At 34.9% G+C, this 22916-nt stretch overlaps 1 protein-coding gene across 1 annotated transcript; it reads left to right on the plus strand.

The window, feature by feature from the left end:
- Positions 1-3982: 3982 nt before the first annotated feature.
- LOC308430185 (arylacetamide deacetylase-like 2) lies at positions 3983-20108 on the plus strand (the record flags this gene model as incomplete). The annotated part of the gene is made up of 5 exons (XM_080929317.1): positions 3983-4120; positions 7427-7649; positions 12500-12569; positions 14128-14299; positions 19506-20108. The coding sequence occupies 5 exons, from the start codon at positions 3983-3985 to the stop codon at positions 20106-20108; spliced, it is 1206 nt and encodes a 401-aa protein (XP_080785443.1).
- Positions 20109-22916: the final 2808 nt, after the last annotated feature.

Raw genomic sequence — 22916 nt, forward strand, 5'->3', positions numbered from 1 at the left:
TACATATACACATTTACACATGTTTGTATATACATAATATATACATAAAATAATAATAATAATAATTAATAATTAGTAATAATAAATTTTTGATATTCTGTAAACCCACCCCTCAATTACCTGGCAGTAACCAGGTATGCTCCACCCCAGTGACCTGACACTAGAAAAGGGGCTGTTTGCCCCCTCCTCTCTCTCTTGCTCTTGCTCTCTTGCTGTCTTGCTCTTTGCCCTATCCCTTGTCTTCCCCTTCTCTTCACCCCCTCCTTCCACATGCTCATGGCCGGCCTCTACTCCTCTATTCCTCTCTATCTATCTATCTATCTATCTATCTATCTATCTATCTATCTATCTATCTATCTAATATCTCTACCTCTCTTCGCTGCTACCACCCTCTTAACTCTCCCATAACCTGAATAAACTCTATTCTGTACTATATTACGTCTTGTGGCTGTTCCCTCAGAGGGAAGGGATTCTCAATATGGGCCCCCAGAGGCATCAACCTTGCCCCCAGGCCTTGCTGCACCTCCATGGGCCATATGCCCCCCACTCTCTTCATCATCCTTCCCCTATCAACAATAACAACAATAATAATAGTAATAATAATAATAAAGTAAAAACCTATGCTATTCTATTCTTCTAAGAAACATGCATTTATTATTTAACAGAATGTGGGGCAATTTGTGGTGAAAGGTGCCCTGATTCTCGGTGAAGATAAGTAGTAGCCCCAGTACCCTAAGGGACAGCATGAACTTCCTAGTCTCCTGGGAGATCAGGCTCCCTCGCGCAACTACAGCCTTCTACAGTCTTCTGTTGCAAGGTTTGAGTGGCATAGGTCACTCCCCAAGTCCCCCCTCCATAGGTCAGGATGTGAACACAGGTTAGGTAGCCTCAAAACAGAAGCAGGACCACTCCCCCAAATGTGTAGATGAGATATTCCCAAGCCTCCAGGCCAAGAAAATAGGACATACCTGTAGCCCGACTCTGAACCATCCCCAAACTGTGTATATGAGGCCTGTCTAAAATTAAAGCTGTGCAGGAATAATTACATCGTCTGAGAGCTTCTGTCATGAGTTGTAACACCACCTCTTGGGCTGGAGATTCACTATCCCAAAATCACTGCTGCTGCCAAAAGCTCTCCTGCACTCCTCCCAGCTTAGCCAGTCCACTGCTGGCTTGGACTGGACCAGTATCTCGCAGCAGAGGCAGAAATTAAGACAGAGCAACACCAGCATAGTAGGCAGCGGGAGCAGCCCCCCTCGGCTAGAGTCCCTCTCCTTGCCCGAACCCACGCACCTGGCCGGACCAGAGATCTCCTCGTGAAGCCTCTGGAGCACAATCCCACAACATAAAACGTGTGAAACTACCCTGGTTAGAAAAGAAATGGAAAGGGAGTTTTACAAGATGCCAAAGGTGTTAACCAATTAACAGAACACTGATAAATATTAAGAGAAAACGGAAATAAACACTCTGTGTTCTGAACTGTTAGAATGTGTTTTATAACCTCACCAAAGTCACCTGTTTGCAAACATTATCCCTTTTTGTGTCTCCCAAGGCTCCTCTCTTATCATATGTGTTTGCAAATTTTCACTATCCCACTATCCCATGAAGGCAGTAACATTTCTGTGAACTCAGATGTGTTTTTTTGCCCTTTGTCTTAGAACCTGAATTGCATTGCTGCTATTGGCTGTGAGTGATTCCCCACTCATTCCATTAGGCATTAATTGACCAGTTAAAGAGCTTCTCCACTAACTTACAGAAACATTTTATTGAAGCCCTGTATGAGAAAAGCATTAACTCCACAGATGTTACAAGAATATAGTTCATTTTTCTATAACTTATTTGAAAAGATGTACCTAAAAGAGATTAAATTTTATTCCTAGATCATAAGACCATTTTCTTACAGAAAAGTTACTGTTACATGTGTATTATAGTATTGAATACTGCTTTTAGTAACTTTCTTCTTTAAATTGTAGATTATCTTAAGTATGCTTAGTTAACTTAGGAAAGAATTGCAAGATATATAATAAAGTGAGAAAATTGGTAATGTAGGTGATGTAGGCCTTGAAATCTACTCGTATGACTTAGTGCATATTACTAAGTAAATCAGCTCTTTAAAGAAATTAAATCCTATTTTAAAACTGAGCTGTTTTAAAATATTATCAACATAAATTTAGGGAAGAAAGATTAAATATTGCATAATATTGAAAAGGTAGATAAGGAGCCTTAATTTAAGATAGGTTAGATAAGGAGGCTTAGATTGCTATCTAAAGACAAAGGGTCAGCTTCTAATAGAAGAAATAAACAGCTAGCACTAAAGCATTTTCTGAGTTTAGTGAACACTATCACTAAAAAGTGGTTCTATATATGTAATGTTTAGTCAGTTTTTACACGTGAGAAAGAAAATCGGCAGTCTAAACTCCAAAGTATCTTGACCCTGGCTCAAATGGAGAAGGATCATATAAATACATGAAATGTTCTATAAACATTCCTATACACATGAACTCTATATAAAATATTTAAACTGGTTAATGATATTATAAAGGGAACGTTCTACAGGTTTCTGTTTAGAAGTTAAAGAACTTGAGATACCGCAGATATAAGTTTAAAGTCTTGAAGCCTAAACAACAAGGCTCTGGTGATTCTCTAACTCTTACAGACCAAAACCCAGAAGCACTGACATCCAATGGTAGTAAAGACAGAGTTCTTATAAAATTTGCTAAATGAAATAATTAAACCAAAGTTATTTCTTCAAGGATTCTAGAGAAAGAGGGACAATATACTTCACAGTGGCAACAGCAATAGAGTATCATCAGGTATTTCAGTTGGCCTGTAGAAGAAGGAAAGAGGAAAATATAGAAAGAATCCTTTCCTGAAGTTCATAGAAGTATTTAGACAGGTTTTTCTGAGATTCGGTGAGACTCCTTAATTCAAATGGAATAGATAATTAATCATAGGGACCTAAGAGTTGTTGTGAATAATAAAACAACCGCAGAAGGAGGTTGAGAACTTCAGGGTGAGAAGACTTAAAAACTAGAACTGAGTGGACACATTCTCCAACACATGGATTAAAGATGAGAAGTCAGGACAAGGACAGAAGGAGAAATCAGACTAACCTTAGTGTGACTAAACTTAGAAGGTTTGCTCAAGAAGAGAGGAAAACGTTTAATTACGCTGTCTTTAGTTTTCTTCTTCTCATACTTTCAGTGCATCTGATGATACCCAGCGACACCTGTGAGCCTCAGAAACAACACAGGCATCATTCTGTTCTGGAAACACCTTTACAGGCACACCCAGGGTCAATGTTTTACTAATACCAAGCAGCTCATCTGAGCCATGTTGACTCATGAATTTGAGTCATCGTATAATGCAACTTTCTAAAAGCCAGAATGTTTTCTAAAATACTTGTTCTGAACTTTCTGGTAATTCTGGTCCAGGTTTAAAGTTTTAGCTTGGTGCTTGATAGAACTTGAGCAAGTCTGCACACAACCTTTTTTTCATTCTAAAGCTTGGTTCACAACAGGTATGGTTTGTTAACGTAGGTTATAATGCTCAGTAATGATATTAACTTATATTTTGACAGCATATTAATTAAATTACTAGAAACCTGTTATAAAATATTACAACAAGCAAAGATATTATTCAGAACATCAGAAAGTTAAAGAATTATCCAGTGCTTGCATTTGGGTACTGATTTCCTAAAACGATTTCATGTTGACATTAATATCACAGAATGAAGAAACACTGCAGGGAATTTAAATTACATGTTAGTAATAGTCACCTCACCTGATGAATTTCAACATCTACCCTTGAGTCTTTGTATTTGCAAAACAAGTTAGAAATGACACTACTGTTTGAATTAATAATCAGCTTCAGAACGCGAGAGTAGTTGTGTTTACATAAAAGGTTCCCAGACTGTAGTCTTTCTGTGGCTTTTACTTATGGGACTATTTTAATCTCTGAACTGGGAAGAGGTTTGGATACCATGGGATTCAAAGCTCTCTGCTTGGGGCTGCTCTGTGTTAGCTTTTTTTCTTATATTTATACACCCATGCCTGACAACATTGAAGAAACCTGGAAACTAATGGCCTTGGATGCAATTGCTAAAAGTTGCTCCCTTGTGGTAAGAATAATATAATTTTTTCTATTATTAAGAATGTATTTTTTTAATATCTTGGTACTAGTATAATACAATTATTTTGAAAGAAACAAAACTTTTAAAATAATATTGTTAATTTGATTTTTACTCAAAACCTAAGAAAAACTGGTTTCATAACTGTTTAATCTAGAATAAAAATACAAATTTCTATCCACAGTACTTGATTAAAAATTAAGAATTTTTTATTTCCATAGCTTCTGCTGTCTCTTCCCAATTCTAAACTGCTGGAATTCTGGGGTTTTCTTAGAATATATAGTGTGTATATGATTGCTAAAATTGTTCCTGGATAGTCAGAAACTAACACTTTTGATGCTGTTTATATATATATTAATTATATTATATATTATATTATATTATATTATATACATATATCTCCTCTCATTCTTCAATATCTTCCAACTGTAAAGTTTATATTAGACAAAAACATATATTAAGGAGAACACATACAGAGAGAGTAGCATCTTAAATTTGAGCCCTGGGCTGCTTGATTCAACTGTGCTCTTTATGTTCAAAGTGGGTACCTTGCATAAAATGGGTACCCTTTGATAGTTCTGACAGCTGGAGGCTAAAATTCTATAGAATTAATAGCTGGTCAGAGTTTACAGCAGTCCACAGTTTAACAGAAGTACAGTGCTATGAAAGCCAACACTAAAGTTCTTTATAAAGTTTTGAGTCTCTGTATCTTTCCCACACTTCTCCTTTCCCAATGCTCTAATTTCTTGATTGAAGAATGAATACAGGAACCAGCTCACATTAGTCCTCCTGTGATAATCTCACATGGATTTAATGAGAAATATCCGTGATTTTATCAAAACCACAACACTGTCTATCAGAACATCTCACTATAGTAAGATGCTGTTATTTTGTCAGCTTTACGTGCTCCCAGGAATCGTGTATATATCATTACATTAAACCCTTTGTGTATAGGACATTATGATTATTAGCCTGCACTTCTGCAATGATAATAGACAAAATAAAGATGCAATTAAGGTTTATTCTGGCAAATTTGTGAATTTTTGATAATTTTAGCACTGAATGCCACAATTTAGATTGAAAAGAAATAAATTATTTTGCATTTGCTGTATATAGTGAACAATAAAGTTCTTTATTATATAGTCTTGAAAGCAATCAGTGCATTGTTGTGCTGTCATATGTTGTTGAGAAAGTGTTCTATAAAATAGCCTTACATTCCCATGAGAAATTTCCTTGTCTCTGCACTGTACCCATCAACCTAAAAGTGAGAGTACTAGTTTTAATATTTTTCTGGATTGTTCTGTATAATATAGATCAGGTATATTAGAAAAACATGTAATCTGTACATAGGCAGCTTTCTTTATATTCTTAATATGCTTCAGTATCATTTTAAATTCACAAAACATAGATAGAGAAGAAATAAGGCTCCTTCCTAAAAATACAATTTTCATGAGCAAATTCATCAAATGAAAATTATCTGAATATATTAATATCTCATGCACTCATATTAACAGGTCATATTTTTATATTTAATTAGTGAGAATATACTTAAAAACTTTTTTACATTTCAAAATTAATCAATTAAAAAGTTAATTAGTGTGTGTATATGTGCATGTGCGTGTGTGTGTGTGTGTTGGAGTGAAGGTTCAGGCCAAAGCATGTATACTGGTCAAAGGACATCGTGTAAGGGTCAATTCTCTTTTAAAAGGTGGATCTTAGAAATGTTCTGACTAGAAATAGCTACCTCTACCTAGTGAGACATCTTACTTGCACCTCTATAATGAATAATTAAAGAACACTTAAGTAATAAGGTAATATTCACTGAATGTTAGCATGAACTGTACTCTTCTATATACACTAAAAATACCCACCCATCTATGCTGTACTAGAACTCATCAATAACTTTATCACTGGTATTATCATTGCATGGATTTTTACATAATAAATTTTACACTGATCAGTAGCTTTCTAGTTTTTATATTATTTTACTATGTAAGAACATTTCTAAATTAAAACGTATTCTCATATTTTAAACGTATTTTCTTCTCCCCCAACTCCGTCTACATCTTCTCTACCCACAAAATATTTTTTTCCAGGAAACAAACCCAAAACTGAAAACAACAACAAACTTCCTAAAAACCTAGAAAACAAAATGTAATAACAACTGAAAGGTAAAACTAAAACAGAACAAAACCTCCACTAAAGTGTAACCGAATGAAAGCACACTGAATGGACAGAGTCCATTATAGGTGGGTCAACTGCTCCTCAATGTGAGGCTTGTGCTAGAATAGTTGATATACACAGTGCCACTCTATTGAAGAAACATCATTCCTGAAGATTGCAGGTTAAAATGGTAGTTCTGTCGTTAAACTTTTAAGTAATTAACTAATTAATTAATATATCTATGATAAATATAAAAAGATAAAACAAAAATGATCACATCAAAGCTGGATAAGACAAATCAACAGAGGGAAAAGAGCCCAAGAGAAGGAACAAGAATCAGAAATTCACTCATTTGCACAGTCACGAATCCCATAAAATACAACTAAACTACAAGCCATAATATAAGCTCGGAGGATATGGTGAAAGCATGCTGCTCCAGGTTCTGTGGATAGGGCCCGTGTGTGTGAATACATTGGACAGGTATGGCTGCAATTTTCTCAGTGCATTTTCCTAATCAAGTATAGAGAATAGCCATAAGTACCTTACCCTGTAATACAAGCAGTAATAAAGGTTATTTAAAGTACTGTTGGCTCTGGACGTTTAAAGAATATACCTTGAGAAAATTGTTCAGTTTCTAGGTAGGCTGGTCAGATTTCTGCAGTAAAATCAAAGAATTTTGGAGAAATGGGCAGAGTTAAAAAACAAAACAAAAACAAAACAAACAACAAACAAAGTTCACATTATTTATAATGTGGTCATATAACATTTTTAATTGAAATAAATAATGTAATTTTAGAAAGAACATGTGACAACACACAAAATTAGAGAAATTATGAAACAGAATTTTTGAAAGATTTATAATTAAACAATAAATGCAAAAAGCTTTAAAATTGAAGTAAAGAAGTTTTTCTAAACAACATTTAACCTAAAACACCTGAGATTTTCAAAGGCAGAAGGGTTATCAAAAAAAAAAATGGCCATAATACCATTTGGGTTTAACTTTACAAATTATGTATTTCTCTTTGGCTTCTCTTTACTGTTTTTCCTGTTTTCTTCTTCTAAACTTTATCTTCAAACATATTTGATATTATAGATCTAACATTGAAATATTTTTTGTCTATTGTGTTTTTATAGGCTCTGTGTCTCGAAAACATAGGTGTTATGAGATACGAAGAATTTGTCTCCATGATAATCAGTCTGGATTACACACACCCACATTCTGATGAACACATCACGGTCACTGACACTGCCTTTGTTGGCATCCCTGTGCGTTTGTACTTACCCAAGAGAAAGTCAGAATCCCTAAGGCGAGCTGTGATCTATTTTCATGGAGGAGGTTTTTGTTTCGGGAGTTTTAGTAAGTTTATCGTGTAATGAAATAGAACAACTAGTTGCGTGTTTGTAATACACGAGCAGTGGTATGTGTACCTATCCCTAATGAACATAATAGAAATATATATGCTATATATCCAATACAAGGATTGATACAGATGTGTTTGAGGAATACTCTGATAGAGGCTTTCACTGAAGATTTTGCTTTACACTGATCCACATTTGTTTACTTATTCTTCCCTGGAAGGTACTACTTGGTTGATAATAACATTCTGCTTATGATCTTCAACCCCTTGAGCACTATGATCAAATGCATTTGCTGCAAACTTGGGCTTATGCAGTATTGGGGTTCAACTCAGGGTTTTCTGCTGGGTGGAACAATGTTCTAGTCCCAGTTGAAAGCCTTTTTATAAGGTGGCATTTTATCTTTCATGTGCAATAAATAAAAAAAAATGGCATGGATAAGCCAATTGCTACAACATTTTCTCTTTGGTTTCAGGATTTTTTGAGCAACTGTAACACTGAATGAATTTCTGTTGGAAGAAGTGCATCCTCTTGATTCAAAAGGGAGCTTGTAATTTATTACAAAAGTAGTAAAGCTTAGAGGAAAGTAGTTCAATCACAAGGGACATACAAAGCTGACAAATGTAAAAAATAAAATAAATCTTTAGAAAAACCTTTGGAAATTTTTATAATTGACCGTAACAATATATAGAAAGTCATTGTAAATTTTAAATTTTTAAAATAATATATGAATATTTACCAATTTCGGGTAATATCTGAATATTCAATTGATTTCTCAATTTAAAGAAAGGAGTATGATATTTTTAATATGGTAGAGAAAATTAAATATGCTTCTTTGCAGTTTAAGAACGGCAAAATAATTCAGTACATTGAAAATGGTGGTTTGGATCAGTCCCTACCCCATGCTTGGTACAAAGAACAGTACTAGTTTCACATTTTATTCTTTCAGTTATTCAAAGTTATAGAGTGTAGAATTTATTTAGTGATTCAAGACAAATTGCAAGACAATTCAGTGATGAGAAGAAAAGAGGAATCCTCTATCATATTTATTTGATTCTTCACAAAATTTAAAGTAAAAAGCAAAATAAAAATCTAGGTAGTTTCCCATTTTGAGGAGAGAAATTCAGGTCTATGTTCTTAGGGGAAAAAATCTGGTTTATGGTAACAACCAATGTCTTAAAGGTCAGTGTCACAGTATGCTGTTGATGTTAATGATCATCTTTATAAATATACAGTGAGGAAGTGACAAAGACACTCAGGAATACTAAATCAAGGAACAAGAACTAAGACCGTGCTGTAGAAAGCGCCTCAGTGAGTTGTGTAGTACCTAAAGAAGCCAGTATTCCTGCTAGATGCAGGGAAGCTTCACAAGCCTTTTCTCTTCTCAAGACTTTAAAAGATGCTTTAAATATTAATTCAAGAGCACACCATGTGACAAAGAGGAGTCATTTCCCTTCGATGACAGTGATTCTTAAAAACCTAGTGGCTTAGAGTTTAGGCTGAAAATGGGCTCTTGCTTTCAGGATTGCTCACTTGGTAGAAAGAGCCCCCAGAGTAGTCTCTGGTTGATGCTGATGAGGACTGTATGGCTTCACAGAGCTCTGTTTTGCTATTGCCCCTTAATACCCTGCTGTGAGCCAGGAAGTCCTGTTAAGTGTGTGGCTCTCTTGACCACTAAGAACACTGGAACTCTCCTAATCTTCCAGAGAGCAAACTTCATACTATTTCAGAGAAAATGGAGGACATAGGGAATCAATATGTTCTCACAATCTAAATCTTCCAATCTTACCTGAATCTCTTTATGTCAGTTTGACTTCCTTTTTTTCAGTACTCCCAGAAGAGGAAATGTTTTCCCTCTTGACTTTGGTCCCTTTAATAGCTATCACATGGCTCTTGACCTGTATTTGATTTTATCAATATGTTACTCATCTTATCGTAAAGTCTTTTTTATGCACATGATTTCTTTGTTCTCAGTTATGCACTAACATTGCTACATAGAACACACTGAAATTCCTTAGGAGTCTATGGTCTTCCACCTAATGTTCTTAACTTCAATCAATGCTCCTTTCTATGATTTGCCCCAGCCACAGAGCAAGCTGGCTGTTTTACCTTTTTGTGGTCTTCATATGTTCTCAATTTGTCTCTGAAAATGTTTCTTTCATATTATACTGTGCTCCCAAATGCTACTCATACTCTCATACTTTCCTATTGAGATAAAATAAACATCTTTTTTTCACTTGTTTGGCATATATTGGGGGGCGGGGTGAGGGGTACACTCTCGTTTGAGCATATGTTATCTTCTTGGCTGTGCTTATCTGTGTTTGCAAATTTCAATTTGTTTTATTTCTTTTTCTCAGATTATTTTCTTCCTGGAACATGCCAATATTACTTTGATAAACAAGAAATTTTTTTTTGGTTTTGTTTCTGTTATTGTTTTTCTATTTTTCTTGTTTGTTTTGAAGTTCATTTCTGCTTTAAAAGAAACAAGAGATGAAGTTGGGTGAGCAGTGAGGTAGGAGAATCTGCAAGTCTTGTGGAAGTGAGAGGATTTTTGAAGAAAAGTTTTACATTAAAAAAGAAATGGTAATTTGGAGAAAAATAAAATCATCTCTGCTTTATTTTTCAGTAGATGCTTTATAAATATTTGTTGTTCTTGTTTTGCCATCATTGTCTGCATGTCCTTCTGTTCAGACTTGACTCCTATAAATGCTATGCGTTCTGTTAAGGGCAGGGCACTGGCCGTTGAGAATCATGATCAGACAGATTAAATCAACAAATATTTTGTACTCAGAACAATTTCTAAGAATGAGAATAACCCTTTATTTTGACTTTCATTTTAAGACAATTTAAAATGAAATTGATTGGGGGCTAAATACATATTCAAGTCTAAAATATAATACCAAAGGTCATCTAATGTGAAAAATGTAGGCTTAGTATCTGGTATATTTTGTCTTCAGCTAAGCATTTCCTTTTCTTAAAAATGAATCATGAATGGAATCATTCTACATAAAAGACTAAATGACTTAAATTCTTTGTTTTCCAAATTGTTATATACTCAGTAACTAAATACCTTTTAGTTTAAATTTTTATTAATGTGTAAGAGATAGATACCTTTGAAAAGTCTAGCTTTTGATAATAATTTTAAAATTCAACAACTTTCCAAGATTTTGTAGTGAATATGCTATTAACAGACATAACAGACATTTATAGACATTGGATCTAGGGAGGTAAAAAATGGAATTGGTGGATTATTAGTTTACCTCCAATTGTTGTAATAAACACCATAACAAAACCAAACCTGAGGCAGAAAGGTCTATTTCATGTTACATCATACAGTTTATCATAAAGAAAGGTCAGGGAAGGAACCATGGGGGCAGAAATTGAAGAAAGGCCTGCTTTACTGCTTTGTTTTTCAAAGCTTGCTTGGCTTTTCTTATACAACCAAGGATCAACTACAAAAGAATGGCACGATTCACAGTGGACTGGTGGTCTTTATACCAACCATTAATCAGAACCAATACCACAGCCTTGTCTATAGGCCAATCTCATAGAGCCATTTTGTCAAGTAAGATTTTCTCCTGCCAGATGTGCCTAAGTTATGTTAGCTTGATTAAAGAAAGAAAAAATAAATAAAGAATAAAAGGAGGGAAGGAAGAAAGAAATGGAGGAAGAATGAAAGGAAGGAAGGAAGGAAGGAAGGAAGGAAGGGAGGAAGGAAGGAAATGTGTTCAGCACAGGTGGGTACTTGAGAAAGCTGTGGCTTGTATGCAGAGACAAATGGGCATCTTTGTGTGTTGAGAGTCAATGGCTTGTGTGACAGATGTGCTAATGCCTTTATGAGCATCAAAGCAGTATATTAACTTACTAAGGGATCTTTAAAAAGTTATTTGCTATTCCTTAAAATTTGGATTAAAGTCCTAATCATTGTAGTTTCATATATGAGGACATTCATAAAAACAAAACTCTGAAGCAATTAAGTTGTTATTTTACATAAACAATATCTATATATCTGTGTATGTGTATCATCTACTTACATATCTACACACACACACACACACATACACACACATACATAAAAAGAGAGGGATCTACTGAATTCCTTCTTCCTAAATTCATGATCCAACTGAAAGAATATGCCAAGAGTTCATATAGACCAACTGTTTTCAACCTTTCTAATGCAACATTTTAATACATTTCCTTATGTTGTTGTGAGCCCTAACCATAAACTATCTTTGTTGCTATTTCATAACTATAATTTTCTTACTGTTATAAATAATAATGTAAATATATTTTGAAGATAAAGGTTTGGCAAAAAAACAAAACAAAACAAAACAAAACAAAAAAAAAAAAAAAAAAAAAAAAAAAGCAAACCACTGTGACCCACGGGTTGAGAACTTCTGATGTAGTTGAATGGCAAAATGGCTATTTCTAATGAAGCTATTGAGTGCTCATGTTTATGTGTTGATTGGAAAGTCTTGAATTATAGAATGTAGGAAGACCAATTAACTTCCCAAAACTTTTAGAATAAAGGAGGGGAGGATAGTTCAGTGCACCCCTTCACAAAGGGATATAAGAAGGCTCATTGTGTGGCTAATAGAAGATGACAAGTTAAAACTAAAATGTGTCAACCTAATTTTTGTCTTCAAAATACCATTATACAAAGTCATCTCTTTATCCTTGGAGAGAGATTCAGGGATGCTGTACTGGTCCAGTGCCCTCTGCATGGAAATAGGCATAGGATAAAGAGTTCTGTCTGGTAATCTGAAATCACATTCTTGTCAGGTATCTGTCATCATTTATGTCACTTTCTAAATCACAAGGAATACATTGACCTTTCTCTTTTCATTTCAGAACAGACGGCTTTTGATTTCCTGAATAGATGGACTGCAAAAAAACTTGATGCTGTTGTTGTAGGAGTAGAGTAAGAGTTTTTTTTTTTTTTTTTTTTTTTTTTTTTTTTTTTTTTTTTTGACTAGTTTAATTTTTACCTTAACTGTCTGTAGATTCAATTTCCAAATACTACCTGTATATCTGAAAATTTAATATATATTATGTCACAATTGTTACATAGACTATCTTCTAAAGGATTACAATATACCAATTATTGTCCTTAAAACAAAACAAAACCAACACTTTTGAATTAGACCCTAAGTTGACTAGGTTGTGAAATTGTATTGCTTAGGTCCTATATGGTCCAGTTGTATCTCTTATTAAATAGACAAAAAGAAGGAAATTAATCATAACACAATTGAAATAATTGACATTTATTCTTCAGATAAAATGTTTAGTTTTAAAATAATTATTATTTAGAATAGTCTCAACTTCCTAATGTTGGAATTCTTTAATACAGTTCCTTATATGGTGACCCACTGAAATAAAATAATATTTATTGCTAGTTCATAACGGCACTTTTGCTACTATTATGATTAGTAATGCAAATATCTGTATTTTCTGAACATCTTTGGGAAGCATAGCCTACAAGTTTAAAATCAGTGATTTGGAATTTTTTAGGTAATAAAGTTTGGGGCCATAAATAAAGTTTGAAATGTTGAACACATACTTTCAAAAAGTGACTACACTCTTAAGGTGTTTGGAGCATGTGTACTGGGGTATCTTAGTTTAGCCCATTATTTTCTAATATATATTAGTATACTCTAGGTTTCTGACTCTGAAGTTGACTGCAAAATTCATTGTTAAGAAGACTTTTTTATTCATCTTCTCCTTAGTTCGTAGTAACAAAAACATAACTCAAGATTTCTAATCTAATACTTTAACCTATAAAAATGTGGATAAAACTTACTAGGCAACTAAAAAAGTAGTTTCTTACATGTTTATCATGGCCAGAAAACCTTTATATGTTAATGTCCAGATTATGATGCTGGGACTGTCACTTTCTTATTTGGGGAAAATTTAAATGGGAATCATAATTTAGTACAATGATACAGACCTACCACACATTTAATCAAATCATCATGATCTGTATTCTTCTAAATTTACTATATTTGACATAATAGGTTAAACACTTTTGTGTATACAGCAATATCTAAATTATTCTTTAGGATTTTTTTAGGGCAGTTCACATTATATTTTAGAATTCCTACCATGAACTTCAACTTGAAATATAAATATTTGCAAATTTTTGACATCTTGAAGAACAAAAAGAGAACATAGTACTTTTATAGCCAGTTACATTAAGAACATAAATTTACAGACTATCTCCAGTATAAAATGTACTTGAAATAAAAATTTTCTTTACAAAACTAAGGGGTTAGTTACCTTAAGGCACAAGATCATCCACTGTTTTAATTACATGCTTTAAGTAAATGTATATTGACTCTATTTATAAATTGATATTGACTCTATTCTCACTAAGCCTTAGAAGAAAACCTTGGAGGACTTGGTGTCGTAGTGCATGTGTTAGATGTGTGAGACCCTGTTGTACACCTATGCTCCACATGCTTTCCTGTTGTGTGTTAAAGCTACAGGCTAGCTCCTCAACATCACTTTCCTGCACAATTTGAAGATGGTATCACAGCCGTCAAGTTTTTTCTCCAGGATAAAATGCTTACAAAGTATGGCATAGATCCAACCCGAATTGCTGTCTCCGGAGACAGCTCTGGAGGCACTCTGGCGGCAGCAGTGACTCAACAGGTACAGGATGTTTGGCTCTATGGTAAGGAGTAGATGTCACAGCTCTTTGTTCTGCTGGATCTGTTCCTCTGGTATAATTGCTTGAAAGGAATATTCATTCTCACAGAATTACAATGGCCTTGAATGAAACATCAACTGAGCAGAACAGGGCTAATTTGGGTTATACATTTACTGTTATATTTATCTACATTCTATCTTCATGTCAATATTTTATTTTAAACTTTCATTTTCTTTGTAAAAGTTGGCTTTGGTATTATATTTCTCAGGCATTAAAAAATAATTTATTATAAATAATCTTGTTAATTAATTTTTAAGGAAGGAAACAAACTAGCATTTTGTTTATGCTTGTACTGGATCTATGGATACTGCTAATTGCCATCATGTTGAAAATGAAACTTTCAGCTAAATCACACTAGACCTCAGGTATCAGTAGTGTATCCTCAACAGTATTAAAATGCTAGAGTACATAAAAGATGTAATTCTCTCTTTGAATTGGTCTTACAATTATTTTGCTATTAATTAAATTATTTATTCACTTTACATCCTGATCACGGTCTCCCATCTCTACACAGTCCCCTTCACCTCTGAGAAGGGGAAATCCCCCTCAGGGAACCAACCTGCACTAAAACCTCCAGTCACTCCAGAACTAGGTACATCTTCTCTCGCTGAGGCTAAACCTGCCAGCCCAGTTAGAGGAGCAGGATTCACAGTCAAGCAACAGAGTCAGGATAATTCCCTGCTCTAAGTGTTGGGAGGACCTGCCTGAACACCAAGCTGCACACACTCTCCTGCTACATATGTTTGGAGGACGTAGGTCCAACCCTAGTATGCTATTTGGTTGGCGGTTCAGTCTCCGGGAGCCCCAAGGATCTAAGTTGGTTGACTCTGTTGGTCTTCTTGTAGAGAACACCTACTCGGTGTTCAATCCTTCCACCGACTCTTTTACAAAACTTCTGGAACTCCAAGTAGGGTCTCTGCATCTGTTTTGGCCAGCTGCTGAGTAGAACATCACAGAGGATCGTGATGCTAGGGTCCTGTCCGTGATTCCAGGCTGACAGATACAAATAGGCTCGAAGGCTGAAGAAGGAGGGCAGGCCTGCAATATGTCCATATAGATTTTCTGAGGACAGCTTGGCATATTCCCCTCAAAACTGGCAGAAGTTGCTACTACATCCATTTATGTCCATCTCACACTGGGTGCCTGTATGTGTAGACCAGGAATGAGGAACACAGCTGTCAACAGTGTCTTCACATGTTGCATCATTATGACAAGGCTTTGACCAACAAAGCGGCCTCAAGTCCTCACAGTGTGTTCCCTGAATCCACCATTTTTGCAGTCAGGGTAGTTATTGTTTCCTCCGTACACACATAGACCTCCACGGAGACACAGCTCACTGGAACATCTTCAACGTTGAGTTCACAGTGCACTAAAAAGAATCAAGTATACATCATAGAAGTAAGAGCATCCTGACACATGGCAACATGGAGACTCAGCTAAGATCTACATTCACCAATTTCAAATTCCCAGTTCACACCAGAATACACTTGAGAATAGAACTGCTGTGTAGAAGGAATGGGCCCTGAGTAAAGCTTAGGAAGTGTATGGAGTGACTGACAGACAACAGTAAGGAGAGTTTGGAAGATGTAAGTGCTAACTGAAATGAGGTCCAAGAAGACTGTGCTCATGAGGTTTCCATGAGGACCACATTATTCAGTGGGAATCAGATAGAAGCTATTTGTGTCATTTTATCCCAAATTATGTAGCTGCCTTCTGCCTATGTGCTGAAATTGGAGTAAGGCTAAATTAAAAGGCAATGGATTCGTTTTTGCTTTGCAAAGGTAGCTTTAAGACAATGTAGTAGTAAGTTTTGCCACAGTTATTTCTTACTTCCTTTATTGTATTTACAGTGAAAGAGAGCACAGAGCAAGGCAGAAAATATAAACATACCCAAGTTGATGAGTAAAGGAACTTGTGCCTATTTAAGTTGAGGGCAATAAAAGTTCATACAAAGCAACTATGGTTATTATAGGAAACAGTGTCAGAATTTTTAAACTCTCTTAGAACAATAATAAAGGTGTTTTGAGAACAAGACCCACTGATCAAGAGCTTTGAGCTCATCACACAAATTTCATTTTAATACAAAATATTTCTGGTATTTTATTGATAATATAGTTGAGATATTTATTTTATAATTTTATATTACCTTTTTATTGAATGGAATAATTAGGCAAAGGGTGATTCAGAAATTAAAACATACAAAAGAGCTTTATAAACACTTATCCCCACTCCTAGTACATTTACAAATTACAAGATACATTTTTATTTTTAAAGCACAAATTATAAAAATGACACTTATTCATCCAATCTTTACCACATTGTAATTAGAAAATATTAAATACACAAAGTGCAGAAATAACATTTGCAGCTTAATTTCAATGTCTTAAAACAAACCACATCAATTCTACAATCACTACCTATAAAGGGAGTTAACTGCTTCTTCTCCATGAGTCGTGGTTACAACAAAAGAGAAATAGCATTCTAAACAAATTTTATTTTAAAAGAAAATGTCTGAGAAAAATTTCTCCAGAAAAAACATGGAAGAACACAGAGGTCACTGTCACCATGGAGCAAAGGAACAAGGACATAATGTGTACTGGCAGTTGAGTGTTTCAGTCCATGGAGTTCTACTTTCATAGGCATGAGGGACAGAGAGCAGACAGGTTAGTGAAGTTTCCACAAGGTTCTGATAGCTACCGCTAACTTTGTTTCATCTTGTTCTGATGAAAATATTTATGAGATTTAAGAGCCTTTTGATGGAGCATACATGAATTTTTAAATACTAAGTCTATACATTTAACTATATCATCTATAACCATGAAGAATTCAAATTTCCCTTTCCAGTTTTTACCTTATCATTTCTTTATTGTTTTGCCAGCTGAGGTTTCACTCTTATTTGGAGAAGCATAGAGAGAGCAGATACCTCGCCTCATACGTTTAAAGAAAATGTTTTCAGTTTTATTTTCATGCTTTGGATAATGGGTTCTTACAACTTTTGTACTTCCAAATGTACTCTGCCTTACCTATTTTTAAAAAACAGTGGTTTCTTAATTGTAAAGGAATGGTATATCTGTAAGCAACTGTTCTGAATCTTTTATAAAAATTGTGACTTTTTTGTGCTTCATTATATTTGTATATAGAAATGTATTCTATATTGGATATTCTCTTTGCTTACATTTCAAATGTTTCCCCCTTTCCCAGTTTCCCCTCAAGAATTCTGCAATCCCTTCCTCTTTTCTCTTCTTCTATAAGAGTGCTCTGCCTCCCAACTACCCACTACCTCACACTTCCCTGCCCGGACATTTCCCTACATGGGGGCATCTAGCCTTAACAGGACCAAGGGCCTCTCCTGTCCTTGATGCCCAATAAGGCCATCATCTGCTACAAATGTGGCTGGAGCCATTGGTTTCTTCCTGTGTACTCTTTGGTGGGTAATTTAGTTTCTGGGAACTCTGGGAGGTCTGATTGGTCGATATTGTTTTTCTTCCTATGGGGTTGAAAACCATTTGACCTCCTTCAGTCTTTTTTTGAACTCCTCTATTGAAAACCCCATTCTCAGTCCAATAGTTGGTTGAGACATACACCTCTGTGTTTGCTCTGGCAGAGCCTCTCAGGAGACAGCTATATAAGGCTCTTGTCAGCATGCACTTCTTGGTGTCTACAATAGTGTCTGGGTTTGGTAACTGTATACGGAATAGATCACCAGGTGGGGCAGTCTCTGGATGACCTTTTCTATGGTCTCTGCTCCACCCTTTGTCTTCATATTTCCTCCTGTGAATATTTTGTTCTTCCTCCTAAGAAGAACTGAAGCATCCTTTTTTGGTCTTCCTTCTTCATGTGGTCTGTGAATTATATCTTGGGTGTTCCAAGCTTTTGGACTAATATCCACTTATCAGTGAGTGCATCCCATGTGTGTTCTTTTGTGACTGAGTTACATCACTTAGAACATTTTATTTAGTTCTATCCCTTTGCCTAAGAATTTCATGAAGCCATTGTTTTTAATTACTGAATAGTAGGCCATTGGGTAAAAATACCACATTTCCTCTCTCCACTCCTCTGTTGAAAGACATCTGGGTTCTTTCCAGCTTCTGGCTACTACAAATAAGGCTGCTATGAACATAGTGAGCGTGTGTCCTTGTTATATATTGGAGCCTTTTTGGGTATATGTCCAGGAGTGGTGTCACTTGGTCCTCAGATAGTACTGTGTCCAATTTTCTGACTAACCACCAAACTGATTTCCAGAGTGATTGTACAGCTTGCAATCTTACCAACAATGGAGTAGTGTTCCTCTTTCTCCACATCTTCACCAACATCTGCTGTCATCCGAGTTTTTGATTTTAGCCATTCTGACTGGTGTGAAGTGGAATCAACTGAGTTTAAGTCCTCTTCAAAAACAAAAACAAAAGGCACATTGAATCTAATTTGCCTTGCCCACATAGTCTTAGATGTAGGATTTTCTACAGGAGCATGTTCAATTATCAGGGGCTATACTCTTAGAGAAAACAGACTCTCCTTAACCCAGCAGCTATCAAATGTCAACAGCTCCTTTGCTGGAGGTGAAATTTGCTTACTTTTCTTCTCCAAGGGGAGGTTTAGCCTGGTTTGGACTTGCAAAGATATTGTATAAGCAACTGTCCTTCAGTGTCAAGACAAATGGTTTCCTTATAGTCATCTACTGCCTCTGACTCTTAGAATATTTCTCTGTCTGAGACTTGGAAAGATGTAGGTTATAAAGATGTTCTATTTAGAACTGAACATTACAGTCCTCTTATCAGCCTGCACCTTGGCCAGTTGTCAAGAATAATTTCTACATATTTACATGTGAAAAATCCTCTATCATCTTCAAGACTGTTATTTCTATTATTTAACTTTGATAAAATATATTTACATGTTTTCCTTCTTTTACCTTCTGTCACTGTATCCTCCTAACCTTTTATATCATTTTTCTCATATACTCAAGCAATATTTAAAAAATGATATTTCAGTGCCAGTATATTTAATGGTGATTAAGGATATTATAGGCATTTTTAGCATAACCATGCTTTACAACAGCATTCTGTGTAGTTTGTTATCTTGTCTGATTCATGATTATATTTCATCAGTTGGAATGTTGGAAGCCCTTGCCTCATGGGACATCATATTTTTCAGGTGCAGATTGATCCTGAAGTAAAGCATAAATTCAAGCTGCAAGCCCTACTTTATCCTGGCTTACAGGTGATTGACACTCACTTGCCATCTCACCTAGAAAACGAACACGGCATAGTTCTGACAAGGGACCTCGCCATAAAACTGGTGAGTTTGTTTTTCACTAAGGATGAGGCACTTCCACAGGCAATGAGAAAAAACCAGCACATGCCTCTGGAGTCCAGACATCTGTTCAGATTTGTTAACTGGAGTGCTCTCCTTCCTGAGAAGTTTAGAAAGGACTATATATACAGGGAGCCTGTGCTCGGAAGATCGGCTTTTTCTCTGCCAGCACTGATGGACCACAGAGCATCGCCCTTGTTAGTGGATGATGCTCACTTACGGCACTTGCCACAAACATACATTCTTACCTGTCAATACGATATCCTGAGAGATGATGGGATCATGTATGCTTCAAGACTTCAAAATGTTGGAGTCCCGGTTTTTCACGATCATGTTGAGGACGGAATCCATGGAGCCTTATCATATATGACATCACCACTTCACTTACCTGTAGGGCTAAGAATAAAAGATATGTATGTTACTTGGCTGGATAAGAATTTATAAGTACAGTTTTTCTCAGTGAAGTTTAATGGTGGAGATATTTTAGTTGAAAGGGGAGCAATATAATCTGTGTTACTTAAAACTAGATTTGAATTAATTATAAATGGCTATGGTTTTTGAACTAATTATTGTAACTGGGCTTTTCTACCTGGCCTTATTGTTCCTGAATTAACAACTCTAAGACTTAATTATATTTATGAATAAATGCTTAGGCTATAAGTTGGGCCTGTTCCCCAAGTATCTCATAATTAATCATCTTTACTCTATTCTATATGGCTGGTTATCTGGTCCCCAGTTTCATGAGACCATTTTGCTGTGTGTCTACGTGAATGTCTCCTGACTCAATCCCAGAATTTTTCCCTTTCTCAGCCAGATGTTCCCAATTTCTAACCCAGTCTCAGCTCATTGGCCAATTAACTTTTTATTGACAGGTGAATGCTTTTACACAGTGCACAAAAGGTTATCCTTGTAGATTATTTTTTTAATTCTGTATCTGTAAAATATGTTAGTGTATTTCTTCTTGTTATATTTATTATAATTATGGTGGTCCCAGAAGAGCCATTGCTTCATGAGTTTGAGAGATATTGATTACTATCATTATTTGTCAATTCTCAAAACACAAAACCTAGTCATTTATTCATTCACACACAGGTATACACATAGTTTTTCTTGATATTGTATAGTATACATCATTGATAAACATAAAATTTCATTTTATTCAAAAATGACTATATGGTATTTGAAGACAATTTCCATTCTTATAAAATTTGATAGTATAACAGATATTTTTAGTCTGGTAATTTTACAGAAATATTCAACATTCCGTTTCAAAACCCTAGTGTATTTTTGTTTTGAGTTATAACATTATAAGTGGCTTCTTTTGATATTGAAAATATATTTTTGATACACTATGTTTTGATTGTAGATTCTGCTTTCCCTGGTCCTCCTACGTTCACTGCACTTTGTCACACTCACATTTATAGGCTTCCTCTTTCTCATTAGAAAACAAACAAGGTTTTTGTTTTTCTTTGCTTTCTTTTATTTTTGTTTTATTTTGTTTTTATCTTGAATTGTAGTTTTCATTTTCCTTCTTTTGGTTTTTGCCTATGAAAAATTTTAATACATCTGGTTGTGATCCTCTTTCCACGTCTTTTGTTTTCTTAAGAACTATATTCTCTCCTTCATTCCTGAGAATATAGAAACGTGGCACCATATAATCAGGAAATAAGTTTAGACAAAAGATTATTTGTAAAACTTTTCCAAAATATAAATTGATCTTCCACTTGGTGAAAGGAAGAAAAGATAAAGGCAAGTTTTATCACTTGCCCTTTACCTAGGAAACCAACAGGTATATGATTTAATTAACTATCTATAATTAAATAGCTAATGCTTATTATATTTGTACAGTAGTGTCAGAGCCATCTCTAGTGATCAAAATTATTACTTTTTTCACAATAAAAAGATAATAAAATAAGTAAATTTATTTTTCTTATATAGGAGTAACTTAAAATTGTTAATATACTCAGGAATCTCCAAAGAAATGCTTCAAGTCCATCACAGAAATTTTTCAGTTGCATAGTTATCAGTTAATAACTGGTTCTCGGTATATTTTTATAAGAGGTCTCTTGCAAGAGTGCTTCTTCTGGATCTAGAAAAAGAGCATTTCCTTTGTGGGTTTGCCAATTTTTAATTAACCAGAACTAGAGTGGGGGTTTCTTGTGTGTATGTGTGTAATGCATATATTGCAATGAAGTTCCAGTACACATTTATTCAAATTGTACAAATGTTCCTTAGTGTAAATAATAGTGTTTTCAAAAAGATAATCACCTGTTAAAGATTTTTACCTAAAAATTTGAAAGTTGTAAAGGTGTTGATATATAGAGTCCTTACTACAGTGACTTTAGAAGATGTAAATTGCTACACTAATTTCAATTTAGAATAAAAGAGCATCTTGGTGCCCCAGTGTAGGGGAATGTCAGGTCAGGGATGCAGGATGGTCTGGGTAGGTGGGTGGGTGAACACTCTCATAGAAGCAGGAGGAGGAGGAATGGAATAGGAGGTTTTTGGAGAGGAAACAAGAAAAAAGAATAACATTTGAAATATAAATATAATATATCCAATTTTAAAAGTAAATAAAAAGAACATCTTAAGAGAGAGATGCAACTGGAAAGAAATCATTGCTTCAAATCTGAGCAGTCAGTTTCTTGCACTCAAGATAGATATATAAATGTGCATATCTGTTTGTACAAATTATATTTTATTGTTTACATTACTAAGCACTATCAATCTCAAAATAATTTTTACCATATATGACATTTCATGATGTTAATATGCATTGACAATCTGGTATGTATGTATTTACTTTAATGCTGTCTTAGGGTTTCTATTGCTGAAGGAACCACCATGACCAAAAAGCAAATTGAGGAAGAAAGGATTTATTTGGCTTATACTTCCATATTGCCTCTTGTCTGCTCAGTATGTTTTTTTGCTGAATGCAAGACAACCAGCCCAGGCATTACACCATCCACAATGGGCTGGGCCTTCCCCTATGGACCACTAAAAAAAGACTTATAATGATGTCACAGAGGCATTTCTTTTCAGTCTTGGCTCCCTACTTTAAGATAACTAGTTTGTGTGTCACATTGACAAAGGACTAGCTAGCACAACTGAGATTTATCAGTTTGACACACAAAAACATTAGTATTAAGCCACATCTTTCCTTTATTATTCATCCTCAATATCTCACATTAAAAGTATAACTTTAAAAGTCCCACAGTCTTTACAAACTTAAACACAATAAAATTTCAGTCT

The sequence above is a fragment of the Micromys minutus genome (assembly GCF_963924665.1).
Source record: "Micromys minutus genome assembly, chromosome: 15".
NCBI lineage: Eukaryota > Metazoa > Chordata > Mammalia > Rodentia > Muridae > Micromys > Micromys minutus.